The sequence below is a fragment of the Dicentrarchus labrax genome, unplaced genomic scaffold (assembly GCF_905237075.1).
Source record: "Dicentrarchus labrax unplaced genomic scaffold, dlabrax2021, whole genome shotgun sequence".
Lineage (NCBI taxonomy): Eukaryota > Metazoa > Chordata > Actinopteri > Moronidae > Dicentrarchus > Dicentrarchus labrax.
This window is the reverse complement of record NW_026136701.1, coordinates 19873799-19885369: the sequence shown is the minus strand read 5'-3', so window position 1 is coordinate 19885369 and position 11571 is coordinate 19873799. Positions and strand designations below refer to the sequence as shown.

At 35.5% G+C, this 11571-nt stretch overlaps 1 protein-coding gene across 3 annotated transcripts in view; it reads right to left on the bottom strand.

The window, feature by feature from the left end:
- LOC127349842 (guanine nucleotide exchange factor VAV3) overlaps positions 1 to 11571 on the bottom strand; it is a 47969-nt gene that overhangs the window by 28872 nt on the left and 7526 nt on the right. For 2 of the 3 annotated variants that reach the window (XM_051375853.1, XM_051376021.1), the window contains 10 exons: positions 10127 to 10185; positions 9255 to 9320; positions 8468 to 8585; positions 6797 to 6889; positions 6242 to 6310; positions 6051 to 6154; positions 5434 to 5533; positions 4537 to 4632; positions 1888 to 1956; positions 860 to 946 (listed from right to left, as the gene is read on the bottom strand). In XM_051375853.1, coding sequence (XP_051231813.1) covers positions 860 to 946; positions 1888 to 1956; positions 4537 to 4632; positions 5434 to 5533; positions 6051 to 6154; positions 6242 to 6310; positions 6797 to 6889; positions 8468 to 8585; positions 9255 to 9320; positions 10127 to 10185 — 861 coding nt within the window. The remainder of the gene's footprint in view (positions 1 to 859; positions 947 to 1887; positions 1957 to 4536; positions 4633 to 5433; positions 5534 to 6050; positions 6155 to 6241; positions 6311 to 6796; positions 6890 to 8467; positions 8586 to 9254; positions 9321 to 10126; positions 10186 to 11571) is intronic. The other variant, XM_051375946.1, reaches the window with a different exon arrangement.

Genomic DNA, 11571 nt, shown 5'->3' with positions numbered 1-11571 from the left:
TTGTCGCCAAGTGCTTGCTCATGGTGGGAACTTTTGGGTCTCTGTGAATAATGTTATAAGGAGTTCGGTCTAGACCTGCTCTATTTGAAACGTGTCCTGAGATAACTTCTGTAATGAATTGCAATATACAAATAAAATTGAATTGAATTGTACTCAACGGGTGTCCCTCAGATATATAAAAGCTGTTTAATTTGATATTTTAATTACAGTAATAATGTCTTATTGAGATGCTGTCGCTATGAATAATATCTTTGACTGGTATAGGGCTACAAGTAATAATCATTTTAATCAATAATTAATCTGCTGATTATTTTCTCAGTCAGTAGTTTTCAGAAAATAATGAAAAGTGCCCATTATAATTTTCCAGAGCATAAGGTGACGAATGCAAATGTCTTTTATTTTTTCAACCATCAACAATCAACAGTCTAAAACCTATGGAGATTTACTTTAAGATCTTTTTTAGTTTTTCTGTCAATTAATTAAGTGATTGATTGATTAACTAATCATTTAAGCTCTAAACCTGTATGACATGTTATAAGCGTCTTTTGGACTTTATCTTTATTATCCTTGGGAACAGAATTCTGAAAAAAGGTAAAAAGCCAAACATTATATCTACAGAAAAATCACAGGAATGCAAGAGGGTAAGATCAGTATATATAAGTATATTAACCTTCCATAATTTACCTGCATTAACTCTGTAAGTCAGTAAAGACTGTAAAGATCAGGTGTCTCATACATTGAATGCAGGTGTCTGCAAGTTTTATCTCATGTTACTGGCTGATTTCTTCAGGCTATTCCAAATATTATCCAGTGTACACTAATAGCTGCTGATAATTGTAGGAAAAGATTCTTGGTTTACCAGGTTTTCAATAGACCTCTGGTACTGTTCGATCTCCCTCAGAGTCTCATTATCTCTCTTCACCTCGTTGACATACTGAGCCAGGTCCTGGACAAAACAGACACACACAGATGCACAAACACAGACATATTTTGTTGGATTAGTTCAGTCTTGAGGTAGTGAAATATGTCAAAAGTATGATGATATTCTGTACTATAGATTTAAAGGAATTCTTTATGAATTTTGGGAAATAGACTTTTTCAAAATGCACTTATTTGCTTTCATTCTGAGCGTTAGGTGAGAGGATCAATACCACTCTTGTATCTGACTGTTCAATATGAAGCTGCAGCCAGGAGATGGTTAGGCTATCTAAGCTTAAGCTTAGCATCAAGACTGGACACAGGGTGAAACCGCTAACTTGTTAAAACCAAGGACCAGAAACAACAAGTTGCCGTTTTACAGGTGATAGTCGAGCGCATAACCTTCCATAAAACTGTAAGTTGTCTTTTTTACATTTCTTTTTTGGTAGATCAAAAAAAACAAGATACAATCTGTCCATTAAGGAGCTTTAGAGGTGCAAGTAGGTAATCGGCTGCTGGCTGTAGCTTCATATTTAACATACAGATATGACAATATCAATGTTCTCACCTCACTCTCGGCAAGAAAGCATATAAACACACTTCATAAAACACCAACCTATTTCTTTAATTTTATACACATGTTTATGTTTTACATTGTTTTTATTTTGTGCTTATCTTAGCTGAGCACACTGTGTGAAGTATGAATCAAGCCTTCAAGCTGTCTAACGTTATGCATTTGCTCCCCTGGCTCCCTTCAGGGCTGGAAAAGCAAATACGGCAGTCAGCATTCACTAATGTGATATAAATGTAAAGTTTTATCAATTCACACTAATTCAGAACCATTTATCTAATAAAAGCCGGTAGTTGAGTGGCAGAGACTGTTTGGAATTATCCACTAAATAGCCTGCTATTGGTGACAAGCTGAAATCACAATGATTACAGGGCATTTACCATAAGCACTGCACTTACTTTCATGGCATCAAGTGCGATCTTCAGGTTGCTCTTGTCAGCAGCATCGTGAGTGTGTTTCACTAGCTCCTGTTAGAGGAAGACGGAACAGAAGTTATGCACTATCTTCACAGGATAAAACTCACTCTCAAGTACACATTTAGCACGAATTGTTGGATTATTGATTTCATAATGAAGATCAATTGAAGTGCCACCATGTAGTTTTACTAACAAGAAAAAAAAATTGAAGACTTACAATTTTCAAATTAATCTTATTTCAGTTAATACCGTAAAAATGAATACACTAAAAGTAAAGCATATGTCTTGTAAGAATATACAATATAAAGCTGTACAGCAAAAATCTGTGATGGAACAATTTGCATTTACTCAATTGTTATATTTTACTATACATTTAAAGTAGTTGTACTTTACAGCCTTTCCATTTTATGCTATTTCACTACATCATTTGATAGCTAAACATGATGATCAGTGAGTAAAAAGATCTCTTCCACAACCGAATGCCTCCATGCCGTTCTTATAACAAACAAAGCACTTTTTATACTCCGAAAATAATAATCAGGGAGCAGCTACTTTTCTTAAATTAATCTCATTTGAGGGCACAAAGTGGTCTTCAGGCAAAGACTGGCACATGTGCATCAGGAGTATAATCCTTCATTTTTAATAAACTGAAAAAACATTAAATAGACACATAAATAGGATTTATCTTTTTTTATATTTATACAAATGCTATCAAATGGTATTTTACTGCCAGAAATGGGAAGAAAGGGGATGTTCTGGCATCATCCCGCCAACGCCTACACATGTTTATTTGATTACTCAACACATGGAAGTTATTGTTGGGGAGTGTAATCAGCACAGAGGCACCATGAAATCTGCTCCTTTGGTGCCTTTTGGTTTCATTGCCATCAAAACACCAGTCAAACAGCACAGGACATGAGACAAATAACCTTATACTAGTCCAAACTGAGTCATTTCCACAGCACATATAATTACACATCATAATGTGAATCTTCATCTTCTGGATACACCAGTTTCACCATTTTATCAGGATAGTATTGCAGCATCGTGGTTATTTATTTTTTTATGCTTAATTCTATACAGTTAATGACATGCTGCCAATAGTGTATGTGCTGTGTATAGTAGCAAAGTTAAATCATGAAGACTTAATCATGATTACAGCAATATGTACATTATATGTATCTGATATAAAAGGTCTGTAGAAACACTTTAGGCATGTTTACACTTCATTATATTGCATATATCATTAGAAAATGAAGAGATTAACTATTCCCTTGTTACCTTCTACTCAAAGTCTCTCCTCAGAGGGCAGATGAGAACACGCGGGATTACCGCCGTTTACCGTGGAGGTCTTTACCCTCCACAACAATTTAAAACAGCTTTCTTTTCATAGTCCTCATCTGCCTTGCCAGCTATTGCCTGACCTCTGATTCATACTAACCAGGGGAGACTGCGTCACACAGTTATCAGTAGGCAGTGGAATTGGGGGGATTTTAAAAGACTGCATGTCTGGTTTCTATAGAGGTAAAAGTACACCTACACTGCAAGACAAGTTTGTAATCATGTATAAAATCAATTAGTGAGGTAATGATAATTTCACTTGTAAATCTATCTTGCAATCAGGTCACAGACACACCAGGAATAATTATTTTAATAATATTCCTTGTTTGAGAACAATTCTCTAAACTGTATTGACACAGTGATGTCACTTCATTCAGTCACTGTTTCTTTGAGAGATGTGAGATATGAAGACTAAATACAAAGACCTAAATGACTTGTCAAAATGGATGGTATTTTTGTAGTGTGAGGATGCTGTGAAGGGAGGCAAACATGTAGAAATGTGGAGAATGTTGCCCTCAAGTGGTCACTTTTATATTGACAAGAAAACATAATACAAGTTGAATAAACTGAAATAATGTTTAATCCTTCCTGCCCTGGTCTCACAGGAATAAAAACTTGCTCTCCTTAAAAAGTAATTAAATAAAATAAGCATGTATGTGCTATCCTTTGAGCAGTGGTTCTCAACCTGGGGTCCGAGGTCCCCCAGTGGTCCCCAGAAAAATGGAGAATATTTTAATTTCACAATTTTTTCATTGGCTAGAAGTTAAACCAATGACATAAATGTATAAGAATTACTATTATGTTCTTAGTTTTCACACTCTTTACTATCAATCTGCCAATCTACAGTATAGACAGTTATAGGAATAACTTAATCTTATCAGACAGGGTTTCCTGAGACTACATTTTATCAAATACAGGTTTGCAGCCTGATGTGTATCAATTGGGGGTCCTTGAAACAAAAGCAAGGCAGTAAGCCCTGAAGGCTCCAGTGGAGCTGCTATTTAAAATTGTATATATGTATATTATTATTGTATATATTACTTTAATGTATAAAGTAATTTTAGGAAAACATAAAGGGAAATAAGAACTCTGATTCAGCAAATTCATTCAAAAATCAAACATAAAATAAGGGGTGTCAAAACAAGTGTCAAGTAACAAAACCTTTATCTAGTCAGGGAGGGCTGATCTCTGAAATAAATATATTTTCTTTTAAAAATTGAGCAGACTCTCAGTTTTTCCATGACATGTGGGTTGACACTCTTGCTTTAAATTAGCAGAGTCAAACTTTACCTGAAGAAGGAGGTGGTACTTGAGGACTCTCTGCATCGGGACAACCAGCAGGTCCCTCAGAGTAAACTTCCCATTATTGGCTCTCTTTGAGCACTCCTGGAACAAATAACACACATATTTAGCATGAACTAATATGCATCTTCTCACAGTTGACATTCTTTGGTGTTACTGAGGCTTTTTCACAAGGATGGCTCAACCAAGACACAAAACAATGTGTTTGCCATAGCTTTTATGTATCTTTTCTTATTTCTTTTAGGGCTCAGACCTAAAGCAAATTGTCATGTGAAATTGAGTATGGTATATGTTTGTATCCTATTCTGTTTTAAACAGCTCACACCAAGCTCACAGCTTATAAAGAAATGATGGCGGATATAACAACGATTTTAAACCTATATCATTTATTATCTTATCTTTACTTTTATTTCAAATCTATCACATAAAATGAGCTATTGAAAGCCATTTATATAAGTACAGTAAAGTTTTTAAGTCATTTAAAGCTGGAGAGAACAAGACACATTGCTGATACTAATCACATCACATCACTGTCACTTTTGAATATATAATTGCGTCTTTAATTGCCCTTTTATAATTGCTATTCTTCTATTCTTCTTTTAGTTTTATATACCTCTTATTATTCATTTTTACTCTCTATATTTATCTGTACTAATTTCCTTGTGCTGCTGCAACTGCCAATTTTCCCATCTGGGCATCAATAATATATATATATATATATATATATATATATATATATATATATATATATATATATATATACTCCCTTTGTATTTGTAGTGCATAAACTAAACACTAGGGGCCGCTAGAAAACTGGATCTGTTTACATGGGTTTGTGTGTGTGTATCTGTGTTATTGAGGGGCCAGTTTCTTCAGGTGTCTCACCTCCAGCTTTAGACGAACATCCTCTTTCTCTTTGCAAAGGAGGTCTAAAACAGCGATGGCGATCTCCACCTGACTGCAGTAAATCCCATAAATGAGCAGTCTACAATTCAGAGGAAAGGCAGTTTAGTCATTGTGGAGACTTTGAGAAACGAACATATAGTACATATACGGATACAGATCTCACTCATAAGATGTTGCAATCATGTTGTCCGTGATAAAGACATGATTCTCTGACAGTCCTCTACACGACATCCTGATATGACTCTCAAGGAAATCCTTCTTCTGATATTGGAAGATTATTTTTCAAAAAGCATGTGTCAATTAAATTCTACATGTATTCACTACTAGTTTGTAGTGCTTTTGGTTTGACGATGACTTAAAAGTGTGAGGGGAAGTATAGTGGTGAAGGGCACACATTAAGCTAATTACAGAGACAAAATGGGGGGGCATTTTGGAAGATTCCAATGCAATGTGTTATTTAAGGCCTTTTAAATTATAAACACATTCATGAAACTCACACAAGAGAAACTTATAGAAATTAGCATCAAAAGTAGACTGATATGCTTTCCCTGTAACCTAACTATAAACATGAATGAATGGTGTTCATGATTAGCTACCTCTCTTTGTAGCTGATAAAAATCTGGTAGAGATTTAAGGCATTTTTGTTTAAGATGGAGTCCTGCACGTCAGCCATCAGGCTCTTGTGAAGTTTAACCAGGTCCTGCATTAGAGAAAGAAGACATCAGTACCTGCACGCAAACACTATTTTCATGTCACATCACCAGAGGGGAAACTTTGTGGGACTTACCGGAATGTTGACAAAAACTTTGTCAATTTCAGCCGCAGAGAAGAATTTCTTCAGAGGATTCAGGAAATACTGGAGAAATAAAAGATAAAAACATGAAACAGTTCAGCTCTTCTCCACAAACCCCCTTAACAAACTGATTATTCAACTATCTTAATGGTAATTTATAACAAGCAGTGACATGACGACGACAACACCAATAGCTGGGGCGCACTCATATTGAAACTAATAACAGACTTCATATGAGGTTTCAGATAAAAGGACTATGCATGTGAAATTAGGGAATTGATAATCTGGAAGTTCCCTGAAATCCCCCTAAATAAATGTAAAATATTTGCTCTATTTACAGATTTTTTGTTAGATGTTTGATCACCTGTCGTTAAAAATGAGTATGTGATATCTCTCAACTTCTCTTCGACTGATACCAAATCAATGATCAACATAAATGTTGTGCTTGACGTGAAATATATAAATTAATCACTTAGGTAAATTAGGATGTAATGCTTTAACAACAAGAAATCCATCATTTGGGTTTGACAATTAAGGGAGGTTCAGTACCTTCTCAATGGATTCCAGGGTCTCTGTGTATTTCTCCTCTGTCTGTTTGATCTCTGTAAGGCAGCAGCTCCGGACATCTATTTCTGCCTGCTTCTAGAAAGACACACACCTTAGAAAATGTTGCTTAAATATTACTATCCAATAAAGAACATTTTGATTTTCTTCTGTAGGTTTATCTGCAGACAAGAATTTTCTTTTGTGTTCTTTTTTTTTTTTAAAACAAGCTATTTACAAGCTACAGTATTTTCGGAGGCATGTGCACACTTCCTCCTGCGTGCATCACGCACAACAATTTGGTGCAGCTCATGAATAGATGGACAGTCGACACACTCTGAGATCACAGCTGAGTTCGACCTTTCGGGGTCCGGTCGAGATCAACAAAAACATTTCAAATGTAAATCATAAAATGGGGGAAATTGCTTCGGTATGTTTTAGTTTTTCTAAAAAGACCAATACTTCAGTATACAGGTATAACATAAGTATTACATGTGAATTTTCTATATTTATTATACTTTTGATCATACTAGTATTTGTAGTTTTAGAAGTATTTTCCTATCTATTATTATCTCATTTGATTTTGACTAATCAATCTTAGATACTGCACAAAATGAGATGGTTTATACATTTTCAGTGATTTAGTTTTTCATGCTTGTCAAGTCCAAAACTTCTTACTCTTGAAGATTAACAGGTAAATTACTTTACTTAATACAGAAACTTAGAATTGTACTTTACTGCATCATCTGCATACACAACTTGACAGGTAACAGCAAGGGCCAAACTGTAAATAATAATTGGCCCAAAACAGACATCTGTGGTGCTCAGAGTTAAGTTAATAACAGTAGTGGAAAATAACAAAGTACATTTAGTTGACTACTGTGCTTAAGAGAGGTTTCAAGGTTTTGAGGAAGGGCCATGATGGTGTGTGACAGAGGATACTTAAATACTATAATAACACTGCTTACATGCTCTTCCTGTGGCCATCAGACTGTATAAACCTCCGGTCGAGCAAATGTCACTTTTTTACCCAAATTTCACTTCATCACTTTATTTAGTTGTACTGTAGCTTAGTTAATTTATGCTGCTAACAAATGCTGCTACAATTTTTATCACTGTTACCACTTTATCCAATCACTTCTTATCACTTATTTAGTTTGTACTTATTTTATTTCAATTTATGCTGCTAAACTGCACGGTGCGTATTGTTGTATATTGTATATACCTACGTTTAACTGCAATTTTTGTTGCATTTTGTCACACTGAGTTACTTGTTTTCTTTTTTTCTACTTATGTTATCTGTAAGTGCTTGCATTTGTTGCATTTAGTTAATTGTTTGATTTATTTTATGTTAGCCTTTATTTTATTATTTATTTTATTTTATTTTATTTTATTTTATTTTATTTTATTTTATTCTATGTTAGCTTATTTTTACTCTAATCCTGTATTACTTTCCCACCTTTGTATTGAAACTGTTGCACAGTAATTTCCCTCGGGATAAATAAAGCTTCTTGAATCTTGAATCTTGAATCTGTTGTCCAACAACATCGACCCTGAAGCCATTTCAAGGTATTCAGTTTAGACCTAAATTCTGTGTGTGTGTGTGTGTGTGTGTGTGTGTGTGTGTGTGTGTGTGTGTGTGTGTGTGTGTGTGTGTGATGTGACTCATTGCTGTACCAATGGGGGATGCTGCTCCGTCCTCATGAGGTCTTCATAGATCTCTCCACCTGCGTTGTCTTCTTCCAGCCCATAGACTGCGGCGTACAAGTCGTCCTCATCCTCAGGGGCATTCTCACTATCACACACACACACATTAACGTCTCTAAAATTTGTCACACATGACTTTTTGTGGGACAACAATTTGTGGACAATATTAACAATTATATGTTAAATGCAATGTTAAACAGTAAGAAATATACACATATAAACAAAAGGTTTTGTGTATACGTCATGACAAATTCATTATAGAAATCATTAAGTAATAGAGTAATACATGAAGAATACAAGACTTAGGCCTCTCTTATTCTCATATTCATTAACTCATCATTAACCACAAATCAATACATGTATTAGAGAATAAAATACTTTAGAATGGCATAACGCACAACTCAAAGAACAGGCTCTAAAACTCTAATGTGACATGAAAATAATACTAAAATTGTATCAGTTGTGTTCTATACATTGTCCTTATTCATCTTTATATGTCAATCAAACTGTCATCAGCACTCATCCAGAGGACTTGATGTGGGTGGTATGCAATCTCTCAGCAAACACATGCAGAATTACTCATTCGTTCCCTCTGACAGTAACAGAGAAACGGAGCCAAGCCTTTTACCAAAACATGTGGGTGTCTAGACCCCTGGAGAGCATGGATGATGAGCAGAGCTGGTTCTGCTACTGAGCTACTTAATCATGTTCTCACCAACACCAATAATGGGCCCACAGAGAGGAGCCTCATACATACTCAATCATGTCTTCCAGATTATTGTAAATATCCTCGTCTTTTAGGCTCTCCTCGGTTGGGAATGGCCTGGAAATGACAGGAAAGCAGCATGAGGCTCAGAGTTTAACAGAAAAATCACAATGAAGTAACTCTAATTAATGAGTGATTTAGGGCGGGAAACTAACTTTCTGTTTATTTAGTTGTATTAAAATATCTACAATAGCCTAAAAATCCTTTCTTTTCCTTTTCTTTTTATGCTTTTGTACAGCAGAAAAGGACACAAATTGGTCAAAACTAGCTGACAAATTTGCATATTTATTAATGCAGCTTGAAAAAAAGCATTTGGGGCCACGAGCCTAATTTTATTGAAATGAGATCTGCAACCGCCTCATTCTCATGTTTAGTGGATGGATGAAGTTACAAAAGATGTCAAAATAAAAATATACAGATTGGAAAAAAAATTCATATAATACAAACATATAAAATAAAATTAAATAAAATAGTTTAATCACGAGAAAAGTAACAATCTCATGAAAAACATCATCATTTCTTTCTTTTCTGTCTCCCAGTGCGCACTCTTATTTTGTCATATCCTATTTGACATGTGGCTGTTGTTAATGATTGTGCTTTGTTTACTCTAGACCTTTCAATAAACAGATTGTTTTATAAAAGAAAATCAGTGTTTGGAAACAACTGGTATTTCTCATTTCTGGTAATAACGTCAAATATCTCATAAAACTGGAAATTGTGGTTGCAGAGACGGTAAGGGGTGGGGAGGTGGCGATGACGTCAAAGTGAAGGTAGTCAAGGGTTGGGGGGCACTTTTTTTATGTAATGTAATTGATAATGTCTTTCTTCCTTTCTTTCTTTCTTTTTATTATTGAGTGACTTACTTGAATCCTCCTTGCTGTGCAATTGTTGTGTTAGAGAGCTTGGATAGAGTGTCCATAACCTGGTGAAAAAAGGAGTGTTAATTCATGTTTCTGAGTGGCTCAGGGAGACTTAAAGAGAGCAGGAGAGAGAGAGAGACAGAGAGAAATAGAAACTTGCCACTGAAAGTTAATGCCACATTAATGTCTAATGTTGTTGTCATTACCAGATTCTGAGCTGTAAACATCAACATCCAAGCCTAAATTATGACTGAAACTCAGAATCTCTTAAAGCTCTGGTATGCAGTATCTGACTTGCTGCTTAAATCAATCTGATAAATTTTCAATGCACAGTATTTTTGTTTTTATTTTTATTTTATCGTAAAAACGGGGGAATCTTTCCCTTTTCTAAATGTATCCCTCCATAAGTCAAAGCAGCCACAAAATGCAGTAGCAACTCACACTAGAGAATACCTTTGAAACACCTTAGCAACCCTCTAGCTACTGTTTAGCAACCGTTTAGCAACCAGGAAGCCCTCTTAATTGCCCAAAATGCATTAGAAACCATGTAGCAACCACCAAAAAACACACCAACATGACTTAGCAACCAATTAGCTACCACATTTGTAACATCTTAGCAACTATTCAGCCTCCAGCCATCATCCAACCTCCAACAGTAACCAATGTCTTGCTAAGTAAGCCACACATTAGCTGCCTCTATGAAAAGGCAATATGGCATATATGTAATGTGCAAACTATTTGTTGTCCTTTTTTTCTTACATTCAAAATTGAAATCAACAGCAAGAGACAGGTAGCGGACAAACAGACAGATTGACAGAGAAAGACACGCACGGTCTGCAGGAAATGGTCACACTACCTCAGGTTCTCACACCTTTGCACCAGGCTCTTTGTGAGTGCGTGTCTGTGTGGTGGTGGTGGGGGTGTGTGTTAAAGAAAAAGAAAGTGAGAGAGGTCTGATTAAGAGATCTGTAGTGTACTACAAAGGCACTTTTCAGTTAGATTTTAAATGAATAGATAGATACTTTATTTATCCCGAGGGAAATTCAAGTACAGTCAAATAAATAAATACATTATAATACTGCATGCAATAATCGTACATTTGCTGTGCATTTATGTGTCTGAAGTCTGCTAACATAAATTAAACTGGAGAGCAGAACTGGTTTGAATTCTGTGCTATAATAATCCTTAGTGTTCCTTTACCAGGGCTCATGAAAAAACAAGTCCATGAACGCTGAACATCAATTTTATCCACTCAGATACGAGATCATTTACTGACCCCACAGATGGATCACATATGCTGTAATCAGCTTGTCTTGGTCAATGTTGGGACATACAGTAGTTCATATAATATAGTCCGTAGATGCCACAGGAGAAATAGTGTAAGGAAATGGGTGTGCTTGATAAGGATGACATGATAGGAAGCCGCCGTAGGAAAATCAGGTTGTTTG